The 26,984-nt window shown below is 50.8% G+C and overlaps 1 protein-coding gene across 10 annotated transcripts in view; it reads right to left on the bottom strand.

Moving 5' to 3' along the window:
* Window positions 1–26,984, bottom strand: part of DAB2IP (DAB2 interacting protein) — a 165,807-nt gene that overhangs the window by 90,956 nt on the left and 47,867 nt on the right. For 9 of the 10 annotated variants that reach the window (XM_029201672.1, XM_029201677.1, XM_029201679.1 and 6 more), the window contains one exon: window positions 7,133–7,236. In XM_029201672.1, coding sequence (XP_029057505.1) covers window positions 7,133–7,236 — 104 coding nt within the window. Of the gene's footprint in view, window positions 1–7,132; window positions 7,237–26,984 lie in introns of those variants that run through there. The other variant, XM_029201687.1, reaches the window with a different exon arrangement.

Raw genomic sequence — 26,984 nt, 5'->3', positions numbered from 1 at the left:
CCCCACCCTGGTCCTGGTCTCTGCCCACTTAAGGAGCTCCAGACTCTCCCAGCTGGGTCAGGTATGCTGCTCTGAAGGACACACTGCATTCCAGGTCTGCTCTGGCCAGCTCTGGCCCACCCTCAGCTCCCTCTCTGGGGACTCCATACTCCTGCTAATTCAGCCTCCGATCCCGTTTGCTCTACGTGCTGCCATGGGTCTCCTGTCACTCATGCCGTTTCCCATCTCCTGGCCTTCGCAGGGGCTGTCCTGGCTGCCTGTCCTTTCCCCTTACCTGCCTGGAAATGACTTTGTCAAGGCCCAGCTAAACCCGCCGTATTTTTGCAGGTAGAACCTACGTTTTAATGCTATTTGTGTCAGTGCCCCGCACAGGCCCTGAAACATAGTTGGTGCTGATTAAAAATGTACTAAAAGAAAGAAAAAAGGAAGGCAGAGAAGCGAGGGAGGAAAGTAAGTTAGTTCACACCCACAATAGGACTCGTAGACCAGAGCGTAACTTCCACCTCTGCCGCTCACGGGCTGGGGGACCCCGGGCCAGTTCCTTCTCCCTGAGCCTTGCTTTCCTAATCCGTAAAACTAAGCTGACGAAACTACCTTCGTGTTTATTAATGGGGCAGGCAGCCTCCCAACCCTACCAGATACTGCAGCCTGCCCTCAGTCCCAGGCCTCAGATGCTGGCCTGGCCTCAACTCAGGAGGCGCCAAATAGCCCCTGGCCCCATGCTCCCGCCCTGCAGACTGTTCTGGCCAGCCCTGGCCACCCTGGGCTGTCTGCGACAATGTTCCCATCTCCTACTTTCCTGCTGCGGGAAAGGGGGCCTCTCCCCACGGAAGGCAGACACAGACCAAATGGACACAGACCAAAATGATAGTAATTTGCCTTTTGGGTTTAAACAGTTTAATAACAATTAGGCTCCATGAAAGGCAGGGGAGGAGAAGGGCTGAGGGTCCGGGGCAAGCTCCCCCCACCAACCCTCTCATCTGCAGAAAAATGGCCAGACACTGGGCCAGGAGACTCCGGCTCAGGAGGCTCAACAGAGCAAGGGACATCGGCCTCACAGGCAAATTCCTGGTACTACGAGGAGGAAACTGGGGCATCCAATCTGGGGTCCAGCAGGGCACCCGATCTGAGGTCCAGCACTCCTGCCTGCCAGTCTGCCACACTGCACGATTGACATCTCTCCACCAGTCTGTGGGCCACAGACATAGATGTGTCCCATGTAAATGTGCATTTGGGATGGGCAGTAGAAGCCTGGAGTGGTACAGGGAGGCCCAGCAGGTATCCCAGGCAAACCTACCTTCTCTGGGCCTCAGTTTCCCCATCTGTGCAGTGACAGAGCAGGCTCATGTGATCTGGAAGTCTGACCAGCTTTTCTGTCCACCATCCCCATGCCCAACAGGAGTCCCCATAGCCGACAAGGGCTACTAATGGGGGCAGAGAGGCAGACCAGGAGGTGGCAGTGTGCTGATAAGACATCGGGGGCCTCTGTGGGTAGTTGGACCCACACATGCCCATTCCCTTCAGTCCCCTCCTCCCAGGAAGCATGATGGGGGTTGGGAGAAGGACTCAGCTGCAGGGAAATGAGGGCAGGAGGGAGCAAGGCATAAGGAGCACAGGACAGCAATGGAGAGACATGGGCTCAATTCCAGGCCCTGCTCCGGACATGCTGTGTGACCTTGGGAAAGGACCCTGACCTCTCTGAGCCTCAGTCTCTCCTCTGGAGAAGGAAGGTTTAGACCAGTTAATTTCCAACAGCCTTTCCACAGTGGTGTTGAGGCGGTCACCCACAGTCCTGCATGTTGTGGTCATGTACCTGTTTCTGTGTATGTGAGAGAGAAAGAAAGACAGCTGAAATGTGGGGAGGGTTTGGGGAAGCCACAGGAGCAGGAAGAGGGGTGAGCAGCTGGGGAAACCTAAGGTCCACATCCCAGAGATCTCCTGCCCACTCCACTCTCACTCATCATCCCCTCTGACTCCTATGTCCTGTAGCGGAAAGTCCAAAGGCCTCACCCACTCACTTTTCTGTCTAGGCTCCTCTCCATCATGTCTTCAACTCATTCAACATCATATCTAATCACAGGGCCATTGGCTTGTTCCTATTTTGTTAGATCCCACTCTAACTGGAATACTCTTCTCCCTTTGTTCCTGACAAACTCCTACACATCCCTCAAAGCCCAGCCCCAAAGATCCTCCTCTAGGAATTTTTCCCTACCCTCGCCAGTGAGAGGTAACTGTCCCTTGTTCTGGGTTCTCACAGCACCCCAGGCACACCTCCGTCACAGCTTCAGGACCACCTAGGGTGCACACAATTGAGCATCCAGTAAAAGTGCGTGGTTGAAAGGAACTGAGACCCGCTTCTAGAAGCATCTGCAATCAACTGGTACTGAGTTTATCTGCAGCATCCACCAGCCCCCTGGGCCTTCCCCTCCCTGACACTTCTCCTTCTCCAACTCGCAAAAAATAGCCCTGAGACCTAATTTCAGCTAAACCTTCAAACACAACTCTTCACTTTCAACTTCCTGAGGAAGAATCAATTGGCTGTCAAGTTTCCCAGAGCCTCTGCCACCTCCCACACCCAGACCCTGACAGCTCTCCTCAAGGTCGATGGGAGGGGCCAGGAGCAGAGGAAGGAGGGAGCAAGCCCACACCAGGGGAGGTTGGGTCTGGGGAGGGCGGCGGGCTGAGGGGACCGGTAACAGTCACCATCTCCTTAACTCCCAAATCAGACTGTGAATTCCTCGAACACGGGGTGGCAGGTGAGAGGGGGCAGCCTGCTGCTGCTAAGGGTCCCTGGGCTTCAAGAAGAGGGATGGGTCCATGCAGAGCCCCTGGACCCAGCCTGACAGTCTGTGCAGATCCAGGCCCCCAGCTCGCTGCCTGCCTGCCTCCCCTACCTCTGACCCTCTCTCGCTTCCAGGATTCCCTGCTGGCTGCAGAGAAGACAGACATGGGTTCGAATCTCAGCCTCGCCATCTCTTTGGAGCCCAAGAGCTGAAGGCCGGAGATGGGCGGGAGGTCCCTTTGGTCGCCTGCTCCCAGCTCCTTCCCCATCCTGCCCTCATCCAGGGCCCCCCACAGCTTTCAGGGTGCACCCACTAGGCCTGCTAGCACCCAGTGGCCCCGGGGAACTACTCCCCCACCCCCAACTCCACCTGTAGGTAGAAGGAAGTTGTGCCAGGTAGGCAAAAGGTTCCATATCTTGTCCAGGTCACAAAGCTGGCATGAGGCTCAGTCCCAGGTCTGTGGACTTTATGGCTCATTCCCTTAAACCGCATCAAAGTGTTTAAGCGCCTACTGTATGCTCAAAACTCGAAGTCACTCCCCCCCTTTTACAGAAGGGTAAACTGAGGCTCTCGCAGGGTCCCATGGTCTCCAAGAGGCAGAGGTGGGAGCAGCACTGAGCCCGATGCCCTGTGGGGTGACTGCGGTCCCAGGCTGACTCACAAAAGGGGTAAAGGCCGCAAGTGAGGGTGCAAACAGCCCAGACTCAGAAGCCCTCCCAGCTGAGTGGCGACCTGGTCAAGTCTGGCCCCTCCTGGGCCTCAGTCTGCACGAAGGAGGTGGATAGAGTGAGTCCTACAGACCCCGACGGGGATTCTCCATTAAACTACATCACTGCCAAGGGGCACCGCTGTGAGAGGTGGTGACATCTCATCACCCTGGTTTGAAATGGAGGCGAAGACGACAGTTATTCAAGTACATCCTGTGACATCTCCCCTGCCTCCTCCAGGCAAAACCATGTTCCCTGCGTTCCTTCAGGGGGTACACAGAGCAGCAGTCAGCGAGCGCGTGAGGATCTGGCTTGTAGGAGCACACGGGGGCAAGTGCAAGTTCAGGCTGCAGGGGAGAGGGTGTGCTTCTGGTCCTGCACGGGGTCCGTGTCAAGCCTGTCCCTAAGGTCCAGGTCAGGCGCACATCTGACCTTCCCCCAAGCACCCGGTCCTCGCCCTCCACCCCAACCCTCCCCAGATCTTTACCGTCCTGGAGCCAAAAGAGGAAATGCAATTCAGATGATAATGGTGGATTTCACGGGGTAAGCATCTACCATGGGTCAGACCTGGGCTGGTGTGTACACACAGAGGTCCACCAAGTGCTTCAAGGAAGGGCAGTCATTCCCTGCCCTTTACTGATGAGCACGCATGGCTCAGACAGGTCGAGGGACTAACGAGGTCACACAGGTCATGCGAGAGCCGGGATTTGAACCCAGATCCCCACCTCTGAGCTCCCTAGTCCCCCCCAGCTCTGAGCACCGGCCCAGGATAGAAATTCGACTCACGCCCCTTTCCTTAACTGCCGCACACAGAAAAGGACAAGGTGCCGAGCAAAAAGACACAAAAAATAAATGTCCGGCCATCCTAGTATCCATGCCAGGCTCTGTCACTCAAGAGCTGTGTGACACCAGGCAAATAACTTCACCTCTCTGAGCCTCAGTTCCCTCATCTGTGACTGGTAGACACTAATGGTACCTCCCTCAGGGTTGCTGTGAGAAGTGGGTAAAATGACGGCTGAACACACTTTCCATCCTGCAGACCCTAATCTCACGGGACTGTGAGTCGGGGGCCCGGTGGCTCAGAAGGCTGGCTCTGGCTCTGGCTCTGAGCCACAGGTGGTTTCCATACCAGGAAACATAGTGAAGACGACACTACAGAAAAAAAGCCAAGCCTAGCTGGCAATTAAAGAACTGCAAATTATAGCAACCTCGAGGTGTGACGGTACACCTATTAGAGCAGCAAAAGAAAGGGAAGCGGGTAAAAAGTGATGCTGAGGGGGCTCTGGGAGGGTGTGGGGGAAGGGTCCCCCTCCTCTGGTTCCAGTCCAGCCAGAGCGGTGCAGCATGCTCCTGCGCTAGGGGTGCAACACGCTCAGGTCAGGGAGACCTGAGTCCAAATCTTGGCTCCACCATTATGAGCACTTGGAGCTCGGGTGAGGGACTTCACCTCTCTGGGCCTCAGTTTTCTCATCTGTAAAATGGGGTGATAAAAGTATCAGTTTCAGGGTTGTCTCAAGGTTTAAAAGAGATCGAATAGGTAAGACCGTGAACATAGTACAGGGGGCTACATTATGATTAGTCATCGTTCCCTAAGGCATCCTGAAGGCTCAGCCCTGGTGCCTGTGGCCCTGGGGGTCCAGGAAGGGCAGGACTTGGCCTCTGCGTCAGCTGATTCGATCAGGGTCTCTCAGGTGCCAGCCTCCTGATCCTCCCCACAGCTGGAGACCATCTCCCAAGGGCCCTGGTCTCACCCAGGGAGGTGATCAGGAATCCTTCCTCAGCACAGGTGTCCTTCTCCTTCTCACTGGCTGGAGGCTGATCTGACCCAGAGCCTAGGGCTCAGGACTACCTCTTTCATGAGCTTGTTAAAAATGCAGATATCCAGGCTCTGCCCCTGGCCCACTGCACTGAAATCTTGAGGGGACCCAAGGTTCTTATTTTGAGAGCACTTTTATGACACACAAAAAGCAGGAGAATCAGTGGCCCTGGGGAAAGCCCCGTCCCCTTAGCTGAGGACTTGAGGTGCCACCTGACCCGGACCTGGCCCATCTTCCCAGCCTCACCTCCTACCCTGACCTCCAGACCCCTCACGTCCAGTCCCACCAAGCATTTCACCATTCCACACAAATCAATTTCTAGCGTGCTTCCATGCCAGCCTCCATGTTTTTGCAACTGCTGTTCCCCTTACCTGGAACTCCCTCTCTGTCGCTGCCTGCCCAATTCCTAAGGAACCCTTCAAGACCCAGCTCAAAGGTGTCCCCAGGGAGCACCTTTCCCAGCCCACTCTCACCTCACCTGGAACCCCCATATCACACTGTATGGCAACAGCCAAGCCTGTGCCCTCTCTATTCCCTCCATCAAAACCTTCTTTCCGGGCTTCCCAGGTGGCGCAGTGGTTGGGAGTCCGCCTGCCGATGCAGGGGACACAGGTTCGTGCCCCGGTCCGGAAAGATCCCACAGGCCGCGGAGCGGCTGGGCCCGTGAGCCATGGCCGCTGAGCCTGTGCGTCCGGAGCCTGTGCTCCGCAGCGGGAGAGGCCACAGCAGTGAGAGGCCTGCATACCACAAAAAAAAAACCTTCTTTCCCCGGAGCCCCAGAGGGCTAGCTCTTCATCCCTTGGACTCCAGCTCAACTATCACTTCTCAACCACACCACCGCAAGGAAGCTCTCCTGGTTTTCCCTATCAGTCTACTTTTCTCCTTCACAGCACATAGCTCCAACACAAGAATGTCAGCCCATAAGGTCAAGGGCTTCATCCACCTGGTACTCTCTTGGCCAGCTCCTCCCACTTAGCCCCAGTGCAAAGAATGGTACCTGGCACACAGCAGGCACGCCATAAAAAATGGTTGAATGAATGAATGGATGAACAAATGATCAAATAGCGACCTCCCCTACAGACTGTGAGCTCCCAGGGGAAGAGAACATGTCTACTTGTCCAGCAGCTGGCAGAGCATGGACAGAGGGGCACATGGTAACATGTGAATGGGGGCAGTAAAGGGACGTAGAACTGCAGGTGCGTGGAAGGATGGTGGGGACACAGGGGGACACGGAGAGTCAGATATTAAGGCTCGCTGGATTCTGTTTCCATTAAGTCATTTAGGTTTGAAATAAAAGAATGTGTGCTGGTGGGACTACTAGTAATCAGTAGCTAAGATATATCTACTGCCCTTGGTTGATTCTAAGACACCATCAGTTGTAAGATACAGCATTATTTTATGCGCCACCAAGAAAGAAAAGCACAGCAATTAAATTATGACACACCACGGGCTGTAATGTGAGAGATATTAAAATGTGGAAACAAAAAGGGTGCGTTCTAAGGAAGCATGGCATGTGTGCGCATGGATGAGGGTGCGTTTATCCGACCTCACACTAGCCTCTTTCTTCCCAGGCCAGCTCAGCTCTGGGCCCCATGGCCTGCAGAGCTGTCTGTCCTCTGTCTGGCCCCTCCCTCGCAAGAAGGGGCCCCCACGTGGCCCCCTGGGATGGGGCTGAGCCACAGAGAGGGGAGCAGCTGAGCGATCGGATACCTAGAACAAGGGAGGCTGGATGCTCTCCCGGTCCGTGAGGCTCCAGGAATGGGGGCCGCGGGGTCGCAGAGCAGCACCCCAGGCCAGGTGGCGATGGTGACGCAGAGATAGTTACCGTGACCCGGAACGGTGTAGCAGCTGAAGCCTCCATGCTGGGGCTCTTCTCTGAGAGGCTGCCCGGCAGGCTGCGCCGGGAGCCCGGCCTTTCTTGGGGCGACTCTGTCAACAGAGGGAGAGAGAGGGTGAGCGTGGACAATCTAAGCCACCCAGTCAGGCCCTCCTGTCATTCCCGTCCAGGCCAGGACAACACGCAACTGGTCCCCATAAAATGGTCCAACCATTGTGGAAAACAGATAGCGGTTCCCCAAAAAGTTAAAGACAGAGTGGCCACATGACCCAGCAATTCCACTCCTATACCCCAAAGAACTGAAAACAGGGACACAGAGAAATACTTGTATGCAAACGTCCATGGCAACATTATTCAAAATAGCCGAAAAGGTAGAAGCAACCCCAGTGTCCATCAACAAGATGAATGGATAAACACAGTGTGGTAGCCGCATACAATGGAAGGTAATTCCATCATTAAAAGAATGAAAGTTCTGATACATGCTGCAATCTGGATGAACCTTGAAAACATGCTGAGTGACAAAAGCCAGACACAAAAGGACAAATATTGTATAATTCCACTTGTACGAAATACCCAGAATAGGCAAATTCATAGAGACAGAAAGGTTACCAGGGGCTAGGGACAGGGGAGCTTGGGGAGTTATTGCTTGATTGTACAGGGTTTCTATTTGGAGTGATGGGAAAGATTTAGAAATGGACAGTGGTGATAGTTGCACAACTTTGTAAATGTACATAATACCACTGAGTTGTACACTTAAAAATGATTAAAATGGTAAATTTCATGTATATATTTCGTATATATTTACCACAACTTTTTTTTTAAAAAAGGTCTCCTAAAACCCGCACTTCAAGGCGCACATCTTGTGATGTGTGACAATGAGCTCCCTGTTACTGGAGGTATACAAGCAGTCCCTTCAAACACGAGACTCTATGATTTCTAGCTTCCAGTTGGAACTGTCTCTTCCTGAGGCTTTAAACTTGAGAATAGTGCAAGGGCCAGGCAGGTAATGGAGTAAAGGGGAGCAGCGGTGAGCTGCTCGGCTCCAGCTGATTATTTCAGCAAAGCAACGGGGGGCTCAGTGCAGCCAAAGCTTCCCACGGTTCAGGAGGACCTGGAAATCTGGGGTGGGGGGGCGTTTAATATGAAATATTCTGATTTTTAAATGGCGACCGCTCATTCTAAACTCTTAGCCACGGCCTGAGCACGCCCATTTAAACAGCCAGGTCAGTCCACCTGGCCGCTTTCTCCCCTGGTTCCCCGACGCCGGGCTTGGCACTGGCTGCCTCTTTTCTAGTGCTTGGGCTGTGGCTCCCACAGAAGCCCCCCTTCCTGCTCGTCCCAGCCTGACCCATCCAGCACGCCCTGGAGGAAACCCTTGGTAACCTCCTCCGCCCCCAGCTCTCAGCCCCCTCAGGGCTCCTGTAGCAAAAGCCAGGCCAGGGTAGCCTACCTACGCTCTCATTTTGCACAGTGTGTGCGCGCGCGTGTATGTGTCCTCTGCTTGACGGTGGAGTAGCCTATCTACGCTCTCACTTTGCACAGTGTGTGTGTGTGTGTGTGTGTGTGTGTGTGTGTGTGTGTGTGTCCTCTGCTTGACGGTGGAACTCCTAATGCCCACGCCTAAGCCGGCTGCATCTCCACACCCCCAGTGCCCTGCACGGAGGCTGGTGTGTGTGGGGTGCTTGGGAAAGACCTGTTGACTCAGAAGAAGAAAAAGGACGGGCAAAAGGATGGGGTGGAGATTTCCCTGGTACCTGCGAACACACCGGGGTGCAGAGTCAGAGGCGCACGCCCAGAAAACACACACACGTTTGCATCCATGTAGATACTCCAATGCGTACCAACTCGGATCCATCCCCAGATACACGTGCACGAGTGGATGTGTGGACACGTGCACACACACAGGACAGACAAGGAGCAGGTTTTCCCAGAAGGCAGATCGGGGTATTGGGGGGCCGCGCTACACTTTCCGGTCCATTCTCTCCATGCAGCCGGCTTGCACAGGGGTCCTCAGAAGTGTGGAAGGACAGAGCTGAGCCCCTCATCCCACTAGGGCAGGCCAGTGCTGAGCCCTGGCCGGTGGGCAAGCAGGCAAAGCCACTTTGGGACTGGAGGAAGTGGGCCACCAGAGGGTATGGGTTCAGGCCTACCAGGCAGCCCTGGGGTCACCTCTTCCAGAAAAGCTTCCTCTTCAGCCCAGTGACTGCCATGTCTTAGGGCCTCTCTGCTTCCCTCGTGGCGCTTCCTACTTAGAACCTTCCTCACTCCGCTCCCTCTCTACGGTGTCTGCTAGTCACACAATAGGGAAGACCCACTCTTTTTGGAGATTTCCCCAGGAAATCTCTTCCTGCACCCCCCAGTCTGCCTTCATCTCGCCCCCACCCCAGTACCCCCCGTCACCTCCACCTGGGCGTCCTCCATAACTAACCACTGTGTCCCACCCATCTGTGCGACACTGCCCTCAGCCTCCAGAAGCCTCTCAGGAACTACCCCCTCTCCCTGACACACACACACACCTGGCCACAGCTTCACTGCCCCTTCCTGGGCAGGTGTGCCCACACACCTCTAGGCAAGAGACACACAGAGGCACCTGGCAGGACACAAGGAGCCCAGCGAGGCTGCTTCTTCTCTAAGATCAAGACTGATGTTCCGGGCTTCCCTGGTGGCGCAGTGGTTGAGAGTCCGCCTGCCGTTGCAGGGGACACGGGTTCGTGCCCCGGTCCAGGAAGATCCTACATGCTGCGGAGTGGCTGGACCCGTGAGCCATGGCCGCTGAGCCTGCGCGTCCGGAGCCTGTGCTCCGCAACGGGAGAGGCCACAGCAGTGAGAGGCCCGTGTACCGCCAAAAAAAAAAAAAAAAAAAGACTGATGTTCCAGGGCTTCCCTGGTGGCTCAGTGGTTGAGAATCTGCCTGCCAGTGCAGCGGACATGGGTTCGAGCCCTGGTCTGGGAAGATCCCACATGCCACGGAGCAACTAAGCCCTTGCACCACAACTACTGAGCCTGCGCGTCTGGAGCCTGTGCTCCGCAACAAGAGAGGCCGCGACAATGAGAGGCCCCCGCTCACGCAACTAGAGAAAGCCCTCGCACAGAAACGAAGACCCGACACAGCCAAAAATAATAAATAAATAAATAAATAATTTTTTTAAAATAAAAAAGACTGATGTTCCCACAGCCTGTACAGATCACGGCCATTGCCTGCTGGGTCTGAGCAAGAGGTGCTCAGAGGCTGCGTGGTCCAACCACCATTTTATAGATGAGGAAGCTGAGACTAGAGGAAAGGAACTTATCCACTAGCTCCTAACCCAGTAGATAAATAGCAAAGACCCTCGTGGGTGTTCCCAGAGTAGCCGTAAACTTCAATTCAGACACCCTGGGGAGCATCTCTAACCACTTCCAGTTTGGCACTGCACAATTCAAATTGATTTTTGCTCAAATAAACTCAAGATTAAAAAAAAAAAAAAAAAGCCCAGGCTACACCCTATCTGCCTCCGAAGGCAGAAACCCAGCAAGGGGGCTGCAGGGCAGGATGGTTGGGGTAGGACTCCACTCTTCCTCCTGCACGCCAGAGGAAGAGGAATCTAGGCACCTTTCCGGACAGCTTCCGCTTAGCCCCAGTTCCATTCTCCATCCTTCTCCACCCCGCCTCCTGCCCCAGGGTGTAGACCACCAACCCGGCTTCTGGGTCCTCCGGCTTCCATGGGGTTTGGCCAGTGGGGAGCCCTGGCAGGAGATCAGGGGAGGGAGGAGAGTCGCCTGGGTCAGCTGCCTCTCTCCACCAAAGCTCCCCACTACCACGGACTACCATCAGGTCTCCTGCGCTCTCGCCTCCCAGCAGCCACGCTCCCCTCCCCTCCTACCAGCCTCAGTGGACCAGCCCCAGCTGCCAGTAGCTCTGGGGTCCTGCACTCCTCTTCATGGCTCCCCACACCCGCCCACACCTCAAATCATCCTCGTGTAAGTGCCATCTGCTTCCTGCTGGACCCCCACGGATCCACCAGGCGGGATCTTGGCTGCCTGAGAACCAGGCGCCACTCACGGAGCTGGCGGGACCCCCTTTACATATGGATGGGAAGCTGTGACATGCCTGGGGATCACACTGAACCACAGGGGCAGAGTCTGGGCTGGGTCAGGCTCTCTTCTGACCCTACACGCCAAACAGCTCCCCCTAGAAGCCAGCAGCCAACACAAGCTCCAAACACAAAGTTAGTAATAATAACCACATGGTTCCCCGGGGTACGGACCAGTGTTTCTCTACCTTTTATTCATTCCCCTTAAGGAGTCTTTTTCATTTTCTAGTTTCCCCTCAACAAAATTCTAAAACCATAGATATACAGTAAGTATCTTTTTGTCCTATATGTATATCAGGCTTTACACAGAAAAAGAGTGAGACTTTTTCACCTCCCCTTCCTAGAATCAATTTTTTTTGTCCACTTAGGGGCAATACTGCCCGCATTGAGACACATTCAAATATCATCCCCACCTCACAACTTAGACAGCTATGGGGAGCTCCATTTTCCAGATGAGTAAATTGAGGTTCTAAGAGGGAAAAGTGACTTCCTCTAAAGTTCCCCCAGGTAAGAAGCAAGAGTACATGCTGAAACTGTTCCCCCCAAACCCACACTTAGAGGGGCTCAGAGAAGGCAGAGGATGCCTGGAGCATGGGGTAGGGGGCGGAACACCAGGCTGGAACCAGGAGACTCGACTTAACCTTGACTCTGCTGTGTGACTCCAGGCCAGCCCCTTTCCATCCCCAGGCTCATGACTTATCATCAATCCAGTGAGTCAGGAAGTAAGAGCAGTGACTGTCTCTATTCCCCACCACCTAAAAAAAAGGAAATGGAAAAAGAAGACCGCTCTTTATTTTACAAAGGCAAAGAAGACGGAAAGCTGACCCCCTGAGTTTTATCTCTGCCTCTAAAAACACAGCTGCCTTTGGCCTTTGACTTAGTAGCAAGTCTTTTCTAATTTGAGGAAGCAGACACTGGGATGCTTGGGCTCATGCCCCGCACCGAGCTCTAAGCAACACAACTGGTACTAGCAGGACTCCAGAGAAGTTGAGTGAGTTTGCTAACATCTTGCAGGATGAAGGTGGCATCCCCAGGGACAGACCCCAGGAAGGGCGAACCGGCCGACCTCCGAGTCTCCTCCAGACCTCGGAGCACTGGTTCAGGCGTCTTCCCTCGGCTCAGACTCACTGTGTGACCTCCACATGACCTCTCGGGCTTCCAGTCTACAAAATTAGGTCATAGGACCAGCTGATCCTGCATCCCCTTTCCAGCAGGAGGTCAAGAGTCTCTGTTTCACCAGGCAGACCAGGCTGCCTTCCTATTCTTGGAAGTCATAGTCGGAGAAATGCATTTTAACCTTCATGTGTTTGCAAAAAAATAAATAAAATTGGTTTCATTCAAATGCTGCTGGCTTGGTTGCCATGGATACCTCCTAATCATGAAGGATGACTGTTACTTGTTCCCATGGAAACACAGAGGCCCGAGGAACATCCTGTAATTTCAGACAAGACACCATATTTCAGTTGTCGGGTTGCACTGCCCAGATCTTACTGCTTAAAAACAGGTCGAGGTGGCAACCTCTGATACTGGCAGCAGGAGAAAAGAAGTCAGTTCTATAGAAAGAGGAGGTGCAAGGCAGGGGTGGATGTGTGTGCTGGACCTCAACAGTGATCAGGAAGATGCAAATTAAAACTACCAGATGTCATTTCACACCTTTCAGGGAGGCAAAAATGAAAAAGAACAATGACCCCAAATGTTGACAGGGATGTGGGAAAGTCTTTCTTCACTGCTGGTGGAAAGAAAAGAATTTGAGAACAATTAGAAAAGAGCTAGTTGAAACTGACACACACACACACACACACACATATACTCTAAGACAGGAAATTCCCCTCCTACATGTCCAGTCTAGAAAAATGCTTCAGACTTGCACATGGAGATCTGCACAGAGACGTCAACTGCAGCACTGTTTGTAGTAGCAGAATGTGGGAAGCAACCTAAATGTCCACCAACAGGGGAATGGATGCCCCAGTGGATGACTCCTTGGGGCAGTCATTCGGTGGAATAGGGTAGGACTCCAGGGGGCAATGTCCACGGACCCCTACAAAGGACCCAGTTCTATAAGATCAGCATGAATCAAACTCAGAAATAAGAGGTTGAGTGAAAAAAGTACATTGCAAAAGGAAACAGAGTGCAATCCACTTATACTTTTTTTTTAAACAAGAATGTTCACAACAGCCTTATTTGTAATAGCCAAAAACTGGAAATAACCAAAACGTCCTTCAGTAGGTGAATGGTTAAACCGTGGTACATCCACAGTGTGTGAGGCAGAATAACGTTCCCTCCAAAGAAGTCTACCCTAATTCCCAGAACCTGTGAAGATATTTTATATGGTAAAAGAAACTCTGCAAATGTGATTAAGGTTAAGGACTTTGAGATGCAAGTGTATCCTGGATTTCCAGGTGGGGATAATCTTAAATGTGCAAGAGGAAAGCAAAAGGATGGCTCTGAGGGATTCAATGATGCAAGAAGAGACAAGAGAGATTCTAAGCATGAGAGGAATGATGGAAGAATGGGGTCACGAGCCAAGAAACGTGGGTGACCTCTATTTAGAAACTGGGAACATCCCTCAGCTGACAGCCAGCAAGAAGATAGGAACCTCAGTCCTACAACCACAGGGAACTGAATTCTGCCAACAAGGAATGGGCAATGAAATGGAGTTTTCCCTAGAGCCTTCAGAAAGCAATGCAGCCTACTAATACTTTGATCTTAGTCCCTCAAGACCCACACCAGACTTCTGACCTACAGAACTGTAAGATGACAAATCTGTGTTGTTAAAGCTAAGTTGTTTTTGTTTTAATTTATTTATTTTTGGCTGCATTGAGTCTTTGTTGCTGCGTGCAGGCTTTCTCTAGTTGCGGCGAGCGGGGTCTACTCTTTGTTGTGCTGCACTGGCTTCTCACTGCGGTGTCTTCTCTTGTTGCAGAGCATGGGCTCTAGGCACGCAGGCTTCAGTAACTGTGGCATGCAGGCTCGGTAGTTGTGGTGCACGGGCTTAGTTGCTCCGTGGCGTGTGGGATCTTCCCGGTCCAGGGATCGAACCTATGTCCCCTGCATTGACAGGTGGATTTTTAACCGCTGCGCCACCAGGGAAGTCCGAAGCTGCTAAGTTTTCACTTGCTATGGCAGCAATAGGAAACTAATACACATGCCATGCAATACTACTCTGCAAAGAAAGAGGAATGCACTATTGAAATACACAACAACTTGGATGGATCTCCAGGGCAACATGCTTGGTGCAAAAAGCCAATGTCACAAGGACACATGGTGCATGATCCCATTTATATGGCATTCTCAAAGCGGTAAAGTCACAGAGATGCAAAACCAATTGGTGGTTGCCAGGAGTTAGGGATGGTGGGGGGGCAGGTAGGTGGGTGTAACCATAAAAGGGCAGCACAAGAGGGAGATCTTTATGGTGATAGAATAGTCTTGTGTGTTGAGTGCAGTGGTGGTTACACGAATGTACACATGTGCTGAAATGGCACAGAGTTTACACACGCATCGGACCGATGTGCACAAAAGATGAGAGAGGAAGGAGGAAAGCAGACGCTGACATCCAGAAGCTGACCTGGCATTCACAGCTCTGCCATGTTATTCTCCTTTTGGACATAAACAACCTCACAGGATACCAACCTCAGACAAGGCTACCATGATAAAATGAGGCAAAACAAGTCCACTTTATCATTTTGTCTAAGCCACTGACAAAACCCAGGTCACTGCGCCACCCACAAAATACCAAAAATCTCCCCACCTTGGCGAAAATGAGCGTCTGCTGCTTCTTTACCAAAGACAGCTTTATCCTTGTGCTGCCTCTTCTCCCTGGAGATAAGATTTGAGACACCCCATCACAGAATTGCCCCTGCTTTCTGAGAGCAGCCAATCAAGAGTGAACCCCACTTCCTTAGATGTCCCCCAAATCACCCAACCAAAGCCCAAATCCTAGAGTAGGTTCTCTCTACCACACTCTGAGATGTCCCGTGGCTCCCCACAGTGTGTGTCCTCCATCACTGCAATAAGTAATAAACCCAACTTGTTCAGCTGGAGGCGTGTTCCTGGTGGGTCTTTGGCTGGAGGGCATTGTACTGGTTACATGAGATGTAACTACCAGGGGAAACTGGGTGAAGGATGCACGGAAGCCTCTCTGTACTGGTTTTGCAACTGCCTACATATCTGTAAAAATTTCAGAATGAAAAGTTAATAAATAGCCTATTTGAAATACATGGAATCATATCTGTGTGTAAACAATTGAGATTTTCCATCCCGAGAAACTAACTGCAGAAGTGTATTCATATCCAGTGTTCCCTGAGTAGAGAGAATGGCCAGCAATCTAGAGGCAGGAGGCACAGAAATATAAACACCACTGCAAAGGCTTACCATGGGCTCTTTAGAATGAAATACATTTGCTGTCTACATGATTAAACTAATATGATGTTTTACTTTCTGTTTGTATGTGTGCGCACTTACATAGAAAAATATCATAAACAGTACTCAAAAACTTGGTATCAGAGATACTCTTTGGAGAATAGGATGGGCTATGGGTGGGACCCGTACCACTTGCTGAATGAAGAATAATTCAGCCTTCCAAAAACTAATAGTAAAATTAAAATAGAAACAGGTGGTATGATGATTCAGTGCCAAATTGTACCCTCTGACTACGTCTGAATAGGAAAAAGGAAAAGAAGCAAGAGAAAAAACAAAATCAGAAAACAAAACAAATGACATTGAAATCAACAGCAGCCCAAATGACCAGTTAGAGAAAGTGGATCAGGAAAGTCCAAAAATTAGATTTAGAAACAAACTCGTGGGTGAGGGAACGAAGTTCCCCAAGCGTAAAGCTGCCAATGAACTGATGTCCCAACTTCCCCTCCCCCGCTACTGCAGGAGTGGCCGGATGAACTGCCGGAAGAGCCAAAGGTAAGATCACCATGGCAGCAGGTCAAGGGACCTTCAGAGTGTTAGAACTTTTCAGACATGGCCGTCCAGCTGATGCCACTGTGTATCTGTGTGCGTGTGTGTGTGTGTGTGTGTGTGAAGCACATCTGTACTGTTCTTATCTGCTCTTAACAGTTAGCCAAATGAAGAGTGAGTTTGCCAAAACAGTGCACTGATATGTTGGTAGGTCTCCTACACACACTTTTTCCAGTTCAGACTTTGGCCATCCATCTTTGTTTTTTATTTTATTTATTTATTTTTGGCTGCATTGGGTCTTCGTTGCTGCGCGTGGGCTTTCTCTAGTTGCGGCGGGCGGGGGCTACTCTTCGTTGCAGTGCACGGACTTCTCATTGCCGTGGCTTCTCTTGTTGCAGAGCACAGGCTCTAGTCGGGCGGGCTTCAGTAGTTGTGGCACGTGGGCTCAGTAGTTGTGGCGTGCAGGCTCAGTAGTTGTGGAGCACGCGCTTAGTTGCTCCGCGGCATGTGGGATCTTCTCGAACCAGGGCTCGAACCCGTGTCCCCTGCGTCGGCAGGCAGATTCTTTACCACTGCGCCACCAGGGAAGTCCCCCATCCATCTTTGGAAGAAGGAGGAGACATGGTTCTTAGAGGTTATTAAACCTTACCTGCCTGTGGTAGGTGGAATAATGGCCCCCAAAGAGCCCATCCTGATCCTAGAACCCATGAATATGTTACCTTCAATGTCAAAATGGACTTCAAAGACGTGATTAATGATCTCGAGATGGGGAGATTATTTTAGATTACCAGGGAGGGCCCAATGTAATCACAAGAGTCCTTATAAGAGAGAGACAGAAGCATCAGAGAAGACAGGGAAGGCGATGTGGTGATGGAAGCAGAGGTGGGAGTGAGGTGGGGCCATGGGTCAAGGCAGCTTCTAGAAGCCGCAAGAGGCAAGGAAACTGATTCTCCCCTAGAGCCCCCAGGGAGAATGCAGTCCTGCCGACACCTTGGCTGTAACCCAGAGAAACTGATTTCAGACTTCTGACCCTGAGAACTGTAAGATAAGTCTGTGTGTTCTAAGACACAAAATTTGCAGTAGTTTGTTCCAGTAGCAATAGGGAGCCAATACACCCACTGACCAAGGTTCAACTTATTCTAGTAAAAATGGAGGGGTAGTGACATCACACCATTGGCTGACCCAAGACTGTGGACTCTCAAGGTCCCTTTTCCAAATCGATGGCTGCCTTAAAAGGAGAAAAGCTTCCTTTTGGAAACATAATATTCATGACCCTACATAATGTAAACTTCGTTCTTTCTCTACTATGCGCTTGTTATCAATCAACATATGTAAAAGGGCTTGAAAACCACGAAAGTATATGATACCTTTCTTGGTTATTTTATAATGTAGTTTAGAGATGTTTTCACATCTGTACATAGAGAATATTTCTCTTTGGATAGTCACTCCACACGCTGTGTATTTATCCTTAGTATAGATACTAAATACATTATTAAAACTTCTTTAGGGTATATAAGCTCCAACAACAGCACTCCAGAGAGAATCATGATTATCAAACCCTAAATATTCAGGTATAGAATTAAATTCACTCTATTTTTCATTTCATTCAGAAAATATAAATGATTTCTTTTTACCCCAAAATTCCACCTCAGGACTTAGTGTTTGTTCAAAAACTATATTATTTTCTTTTTTCGGTGTGAGAGCTGGAATTCGCACTTTATTTTTAAAAATGACAATAGAAAAGTACCTTTAAACAGTTTAGAAAAGCATAATAGACTGTGTAGAAGTTGCTCTGTTTTCCTCAGAAACAAGGATACTATTAAATTAGAACAACGTGGCTATACAACAGTCTTATAGTTTTCCAACAACTCAAAATAGGCATAAAGTTTTAAGTGTGTACATACTGATTTTTTATATAGAACTTTAAAACTCTCTTTACCTTTCTGTATTTGACAGCTTGGAATTCAAATTTTAAATTATCTCTAAAAAACAAGGTCCTACTGTATAGCACAGGGAACTAAGTTCAATATCCTGCAATAAACCATAATGGAAAAGAATATGAAAAAGAATAAATGTATATGTATAACTGAATCACTTTGCTGTACAGCAGAAACTAACAGAACATTGTAAATCAACTATACTTCAATAAATAAATAAATAATCTCCAAGTTTCTAATTTAATGATTTAATACTAAAGCAAACTGAATTTCAGCTCTCTGTGTAATTTTTAGCTTGAGGAACAGTTGACGCATAGATTGTACATTAGGTCCTATAAGGAACATGAAGCTATAATTTGACCAAACAAAAGAGCAGATTGTTTTACGTTCTACAAAAACACCTGTGACTGCCCTAGGAACTTGGAGGGAAAGAAAATTGATGCAAACATGAAGTTCATGCTACCGGCCATGAGTCATAGAGTCCTTTGTCTCTGACCCACGAGTCTCGTGTCTTCTGCCGGCACCCGGGAAACTCTACCAGGCTAGGTTGCTAGTCAGCAAGTAGGGTAAAATCTCCTCCCTTCATAGTTATTAACAAAGAGTATCAAAAATACTTAGGAATAAATTTAACAAAACAAGTACAAGGCTAATAACTTTAAAAATATTGCTGAGAGACATTAAAGAAAATCTAAATAAACAGAAAGATATACCACTTTGAAGGATTGGGAAGACTCAGTCTTGTTAAGATGGCATTTCTCCCCAAACTGATCTATAGATTCAATGCAATTCTAGTCAAAATCCTACAGGCGTTTTAAACACACTGGCAGGCTCAATTTTACATTTAGATGGCAAAGCAAAGGATCTAAAAGAGCCAACCAATCTGGAGAAAGCAGAAACAGGTTGGGGGACTGATATTACTTGGTTTCAAGACATACTTTATAGTCTTGAAATGTAACTAAAGTAATCAAGATAGCGTGATATTAGCAAAAGGATAGACATGTAGATCAATGGAACAGATTAAAGAGTCCAGAAATAGTCCCACATATATGTGGTCGATCGATTTTTCGAAAAAAGTACAAAGATAAATTGGTGGTGGAAAAGATCGTTTTTTCAACAAATTTAGCAGCAGAACAACTGGATATTTGTATGTAATAAAAATGGACCACCAGGAAATGTGGAGAAACAGATCTAAGAGAGACAGGGACTGCACGGTATGTGTATATTTATCCTCAAGCTGACTCCTAAAGTAGGAAACATCAGCTCCAACTTTAACAGGAAGAAACTGAAGTTCAGAAACATCAACTGAAAGGACCACGACCACTCGGCTAAGAAACGCAGAAGGCAGGATTTGAGCCTGGCGAGCTCTGAATCGAAGGGCTGCCCCAGGATGGGAAAGCGCCTCCATGGAGAGATAAGTGAGAGGATAACAGGTCCCAAGTCCCCCGGAAGGCTGAGTGTCCTCCCTGCCCTGCCTCTCTCTACATCTCTAGGTGCCATCCCAGCCCCGCTACACGGCAGAAAGGGATAAGGGATGCCTCATTCAACTGCATGTTTTGGTCCCCCGATGTTGGGTGTGGGGAAGGGAAGAAGTCTTGAACCTATGGAACTGCGATAACCTGCTATCTCTCAAAAGGAATCAGGATCAGAGTTCAAGTTGTCTTTAAGTTCAGGACACGGTTCAGAGTCAATGGAGGTTGCCCACTGTTTCGGGGGTGAGGTCTGCTGGGAGAGAGGCATGGAAATGACTGTGGAGGGCTGGAGTCCAGGGCACCTCCCCACCCTGGGAATCCTCAACCTAGAGCATTTGGTGGGGGCACAAGAACGCCTCAGAGGGGACGTGGAGGGGTCAGGCTCCTGGTTCTCAGAAGGTGGGAGGGAAGCACTGAGAAGATGTGCCTCCCAGCTCTGTCTCAGGATTCTGGGTAGGGCCTCCCAAAAGGACAGCACCAGTGTTCACCCCTTAGTCCCCGGCTGGCCTCATGAATAACAGTCCAGTGTAAGTGTTGCAAACTTTCAGCATCTATAGACACTGTCACCAGCTCTTCTCTAAGCCCCTCTACTTGAGTCCCTTAACAATTGCCTTTGGGACTTTCCTGGTGGCGCAGTGGTTAAGAATCCGCCTGCCAATGCAGGGGACACAGGTTTGAGCCCTGGTCCAGGAAGATCCCACACGCCGCGGAGCAACTAAGCCCGTGCGCCACAGCTACTAAGCCTGCGCTCTAGACCCCGCGAGCCACAACTACTAAGCCCGCACGCCTAGAGCCCATGCTCCGCAGCAAAGAGAAGCCACCGCAATGAGAAGCCCGCGCACCGCAACAACGAGCAGCCTCCGCTCGCCGCAACTAGAGAAAGCCCGCGCGCAGCAACGAAGACCCAACGCAGCCAAAAATTTTTTTAAATCTTTAAAAAACAAACAATTGCCTTTGACCATCCATACTTCCTATTCCTCATCCTGACACACACTTCACTTTCAAAGAATCCCCAGCCTTCCCAAAACTCTGGGTTTCCCGGTCACTCCAAGGATTAATTACCTGGCCTGAAGGGTTCTCTCGTCCCTGAGTCCCTTTTTGCTCCTTTGCTTTCTGAGGATTTCTAGGAAATTTAGCCTGAAGTGTGACCTTCTCCATTTTTCCTCCTGAGTTTTCTCCTGTGACTCTGTAGCCCCAGGGCCTATTCCAGGCCCAGCAGAGAGCTGCCATTTATCTGTGCTGCTGGAATTCAGGATATAAGGAAGTCCTAGCGTGGAGAAATGCGTTTGCTCTTCTCCACCATGTGCAATTTCCCTGTACCCATTTTTGAAACCCACAATGCAATACTACACATTTTGAAGCATTTGCAAATGTAGTAAAAGCACACGTGGGCAGGACATGCACCGCCTTCAGGAGGCTGGTTATCCTTGGGGAGAGCGTAGGAGGCTTTAGCTATATCTCAGGGGTCAGCACATTTTTTTCATAAAGGGCCAGAGAGCAAATATTCTAGGTTTGTCTCAACTACTTAATCCTGTCAAGGTAACATGTAAAGAGCCACAGACAATATGAATAAGTGGGGCTGTGTTCCAATAAACTTTACTTATAGACACGGAAAATTTGAATTTCCAATCATTTTCACGTTATAAAACATTATTCCTCTTTTGATTTTTGTTTCAACCCTTGAAAAATGTAAATGCTATTCTTAGCTCGCAGGTCATACAAAAACAGGTGGTGGGCTATATGAAAACAGGTGGGATTTGGCCTGTGAGCTGTACTTTGCCGACCCCCTGCTGTACCTGAATCATTTTATTTCTAAGAAAAAGAAAAAGAAAAAAAGAAGAAAAGAGAAGCAATCATGGCAATGCTAACATTTGCTAAATCTGAGAGGTGAGTACCTGGGTGTCTGTAATGTTATTTTCTACACTTTTTATACTTTCAAATATTTTAGAATTTTCAAAAACTTCAAGAAGGCAAGAAGCCTGGAAATCACCTTCCAAATGCTCCCAGAGCTTATCACTGGGGGCTAGAATTAAAGGTTATTTTTTATTTTCTTCTCTTGCATAATGGATATTTATTACTTTATCACTTTTGTAATCCTACGGGTTGGGGGAGAAGGGGAAAAACACTAACATAAACATTATATTCTTTAAAAAAAAGAGGAGATGGAGTGATTTGGCCCATAGCTGGTGGTCTCCCCTGGGGACCACCAGCGACCCAGGAGCCTCTTCCATAACATCCCCATGAAGGGCTGCCCCAGCACCCAGCCCCCCTGCTCCCCACTCCTTAAACTGGCCCCTCCCTCTGCAGATGGCTCTCCCTCTGCGGGTGGGACCGGAGGGCTGCACCCCTGGTTTTCTGAAGCCCGAGGTCCTGTCCCAGGAGGGCTCAGAGGCTGCCGCTGATGCCGCGGAAGGGCCCTCAGGGCCCCAACCTGCTTGCTGCTAACATGTAGCTTTGAACAGCTCCCTAGACACCAGGGGGAACAGTGACGACACAGACAGTTAATGGGAAACCCAGGCTTCCCTCAGACCTCCATATCCACCCAGCTTCTCCAGCAATGTCCAGTTCTGCCCGCCACCCTCACCCCTCAACCATTTGACCTCCTGCAGCCTCTAGTACCTTTCCACCACTTTCCTGAAGCTACTCCCCAAAGGCACCCCCTGCCCAGGCTGGTGCCCCCCTCCCGCCCCTGCAGCATCAAGAGTCAGAGCAGGCCTGTCAGCCATGCCCACAGCTCTGCTGCCCCCTCACCCCAAACCCTCCCCACTTGCCTGGGCCTATCCCATCACCAGCTCCCACCCCTCTCGCTGTGAGGACGACCCCTGACCTCTCTCTCTCCCCGCTCAAACCCATTGCCTCCTGCAACAGGACGGCCAACATAGTCACCTGTGATCACTGATACCCACTCTCTCTGCTCCCCGGACCACATCAGTCTAGCTTGCTGGTTGCTTAAAATCATTTTCCTAAATTGCAGTTCTGGCAAGTACAGTGAGAATGAAACATCCTGAACGCTGCCACTCAGTAGCTGGGTGGCGTGGAGGAGGTCAATTCACCAGTCTGAGCCTCAGTTTTCTCATCTGCAAAATGGAGCTGATACAATTATCTGTGAGAATGAGGACTTAATGAAATTATGCACGCAAAGGACTTAGAAAGGCGCCTACACTGTGTTAAGTGCTCAAAAAATGGAAGTCGGTGCTATTATAATGACTGTTATTTTCAAAATTCTCCCTTTGATTCCGTGTGGCCTGCCAGGGGGAGTTCCAACCTCGTGGCTCACCACCCAAGGCCCTGCCTACCCTTCCAGTCACACCATCTGCCAACCCGCTTACAGGACTACCTTCCCCATAAGCCCGGCTCCCTGGGGGTGGGGGCTGACTGTATCCTCCACGGCAGCCCCTGGCACAGGGCTTGCAAACAGTAGGTGGCTCACTAAAGCTCTGTTGCTCTGAACAAGTACAAGTGACACTTGTAGCAGCCTCTGGGGGACGGGAATGCCAAGGAGCCATCTGGATGGCTCCGATCCCCACAAGCATCACATTTTATTTCTAGATCAGCCCTAATAGAGCTGCAATTAACCCCTCAGGCTTTGGATGAACAGATAATGACAACTCACCCCGCCTATAATGATACCCTACGTTGTTTCACATCTACTTGTTCAAAGTGCTTCTGAGCCCAGAGATGTTTAGCGACTTGCCTGAGGTCACCAGCATTTATGGTGCAGTCAGAAGGACTCCCGCCCTGGCCACACACCTGACCCAAACTCAGTCCCCGGGATAGAGGGATAAATGGATAGAAAACCCCTTTTCCAGAAGACTATCCCAGATTGCCAATTTATTGATTTCCAACCTTTAAACCCAAGTTCTACAGTCCCCAAGCCAAGCAGGACACCAAAAGGAGCCCCATCCCTGGCTGCCTGGCTCCCTCTAGCCCCACTCTCTTCCCCTCCCCTCTGCTCCCTCATCCACCAGAGGCTTTAGGAGAGTGGGCTGAGCCTCACAGCAGCCACATCGTCCTCCCTGTGCTCTGCCTTTTCCATTTCACAGCCGTGTCAACACATCACCCCTAAGGACCAAGAAAAAAGAAGTAACACAGCCCAGATGCCGACAGTGCTATCCTGTCTGTCGGGGAGAAGAGAGGAGGGAAATAAAAGCTAACAAGACTTCCAAAAGCAAAATCCCCAAACCTCCTCTCGGGTACCTGGCAGCTGTCAAGGTCAACACAGGAACCTGGTGGAGGGGGGGAAACCCATCCCCAATAAAACCCAGGCAGCTGTGGAGTCTGAGAGTCACAGACCAAGCAGGGCTGCATTTCCAAGGGCGTGCTAGGCACTCTCACGGCTCATCTTTCCTACTAACGTACAGGTGGTCTGTCTAGACTGTGAAACCAAGCCTGTCTTTTCTGAGTACTGAGTCTACTCTTTTTATTTTTTTATTAGTATTATTTGGAGGGCTATTGCGCTTCCCCTCCCTTCCTTATTTATGCAATCAGAGGAAACCACAGCACAGACAGCCACTTCCAAACTCAAGGCCACATGGGCCAATTTCAGATGGATAATTAAATATTGAACAAATGCTGAAATGTCTCTACTGGATCGGGATGGCTAAAAATAACTACCCTGCCACTCCACGCGCGGGCATCTCGGCTGTTCCCTCTCAAATCCCTCCTCCCAGCAACTGTCAAACACAACCTTCCCAGGGAACGGCGGGTGGGGGGCGGAGGAGGGCTGGGAACCGATTCCCCAAACACCTACTTAACAGAAAACAAAACTTCAGCTCCCAGCAAGCTCCTAACGTTCCTGACCAGGAAATACTCTCCCTTTCCTGACATTTAACCAAGTGGCCTCGAGAGGAAGGTGCAGGGGAAATATCACAGCCATTGCTTTTCTTTTAAAAATAGTCAAGAGGCTGCGTGTCATTTCGAAGCAAAACACGTATGCGGTCGGGATGTGAGCACATTTGTATCAAGTTACACAGGAATTCAACCCCTATTCCCTCCCGCCAAGAAGACCCAGCAAGGAGCCCAGCTGCCTCAGTGTCCCGATCTGGGCTAACATTAGGAAAAGCAACAAACAAAATCAACACCAAAATAGGATGCAAAGGGCTGTGGATTCCAGACCTGGATCTCTCCTTAACGTCTTTACATACCTCGGGAAAGTGGCCTTGGTCCTCTGGGCTTCAGTTTCTCCAATTGTCAAGGGGAACAGTTAGCTCCCAGGGCCACACAGGTCAATCCCTCCAACCTCCCCCCATCAGCAGCTGAGCGAAGCAGGCTCCGGGCCTGTCCTTGTGCCACCAGGTTTCAGGAAGTACAGAATGCAACGGGGCAGAGAAAGAGCGCCCAGGAATCGGACCCTGAGCTCAGTTTCCTCACCTGGCAAAGGGAATTGATGGTAATGACCCCTACCTCCTAGGAGGGTTGGAAAGGTAAAAGGAGATACAAGACAGTCAGGTGAAGGTCTTGACACAGGGCCTGGCACACAGTCAGCTGGGTAAAAGGAAGCGATTACCTTCCTTGTTATTAAAGGTGACGAGGAGGCGCCAGAAACACAAAGACCAAGAAGCTGACATTCTAGCAGATGAACTTGGGCCTCCGGCCTCCCTCAAGGACCTGCACAGCTCTGGGAAGTGGGCCTCAAGCTGTCTGCTGGTCTCCAGGGACCTCACAACACGGGATGCTGAACCCTCAGCACAAAGGAACTTGGTGGAAAAACAGGGCTGAGTCTGTAAGACCTGCGACCTGCCCAGGGAAAGGAGGACATGGCTGGTAGGCATGAATGGGAGCAGGGTACAAGGGCGGGGGCCGGGGGAGAGCCCGGGCCTGAGGGATGGCCTGAGTCATCCCAGGCAGACAGAGGGCTCAACGAGGAGGATGGACCCTCCCCACCTCAGATGCCAGTGGGGTCATTCCCCTGCCTCCCTCCTGAATTACGCTCAGGATTGTGGAAGCGGATGGCTGTGAACACTCAGTAGAGTTGCTGACTATGCAAATCAGATAGAAGGAGGAGGTCGCCTTATCAAAGGCAAGGCCGAACCTCAGAAGGATCCGCCTACCCACGGGATAGCGAGGTGGTGCGTTCCCAAGCCCAGGATGTGGAGTAGGGCAGAGCTGGGCTCCACCGTTCCTTAGCTGCGTGGCGTTGGACAAGGCTCCCACTCTCTGGGACACAGTTTCCTCACCTCTAAAATGAGAATTATGCCTGTATCCATCTCCAGCGTTGTTGTGAGCATTAAATAAGGCAAACACAGAGTTAAGCTCACTGCCAACACTGAGCAGGCATTCGGCAAACAGAAGTCATTTGAACTTTATTACACGTCGTGGGAAGGAGTGAGGCTCCACTACGTGAGTTATGTAAAGGCCTGGAGAAGCTGGAGCCAATCCCCAAAGGAGAGATGGTGTCTCAGCAGGAACAGAGGAGGAAACAAGGCAGAAAAAAGTATATGTACAATTTCAGAGGTCTCAGCCTTGGGCTCTTGGAAGGACATTTAAAGACTGGGGGGACCACAAGGTACAACCAGCCCCCACCCTCCGGGCTGTTCTCAGGCTTGTCCAGCCTCTGGGGCCCCAAGCTGCTGCCCAGGGGCCTCTCAGCGGGTCTCCCTGAAGCCAGGGTCCCCATGGAGAGGTCCCAGCGCCCGCCCTTCCCTATGGTGGCACCCAGGCCCCTCCCTAGCCATCGCTCCCAGTTAGGAAGCAGCCATGGCAAATCAGCACCCTCCCCAACCATGTTGCCATCTTCCTGGGGGCCAGAAGCCCTGGGTTCCATACCCCGCTCTGTGAAGGTGGCCCCTCTGTGCCTCAGTGCCCCCCCCCTCTGGACGTCAGGGGTTAAATCACTCAGCTGCCAACTTCGAAGTCCTGGGAGGTGACCCCCACCTCAGGAGGTCAGCCCTAGTCCTCCTGGGCACCTCCTGCCCAGGACATTCCTCAGGGGATGCTGGAGCGCTCCTGGGAGCCCCCTCCTGAGGTCCCTCACACAGACTCCAGCATACCTCGGAAGGAAAGACACCCAGGTGGAGGGGAGTGGGACCACACAGCAGCCACGACACAGGGCCATGCAATGGGGTATGTGTGGGCGTGGAGAAGGAACTGACCATCTAAGGAGAAAACACAGGCCAAGTCTGCAGCGCCCAGGCAGGGCCTGGCATGTGCCTGGACCCCAGGAAAAACTCAGATGAAAACACGAAGAAAAGAATCAAAACCTCCCCTGAGTACAGGGATGGGCATTCCAAGAGGTCTCCCAACATGTGAGGCAGCAGGACAGGATTAGCCCCAATTGACAGATGGGGAAACTGAGGCCCTGGGACGTGCCAGAATCGCATAACCAGCTCATGATCGAGTTGGGACTAGAGTCCGTTTCCCACTAACCACTGCCCTGTACCCCCAAAAGGGCTCTGTGCCCCAGGGCAGCTCAACAAGCCAGCCTCCCCAACCAACTGGGGGCTTGTCAAGAGCTGGGAGC

The sequence above is a fragment of the Monodon monoceros genome, unplaced genomic scaffold, assembly GCF_005190385.1.
Source record: "Monodon monoceros isolate NGI ecotype Baffin Bay Population unplaced genomic scaffold, NGI_Narwhal_1 Super_Scaffold_5, whole genome shotgun sequence".
NCBI classification, from domain to species: Eukaryota; Metazoa; Chordata; class Mammalia; order Artiodactyla; family Monodontidae; genus Monodon; species Monodon monoceros.
The sequence above is the reverse complement of the archived record's forward strand: the minus strand, read 5'-3'. Positions and strand labels throughout refer to the sequence as shown.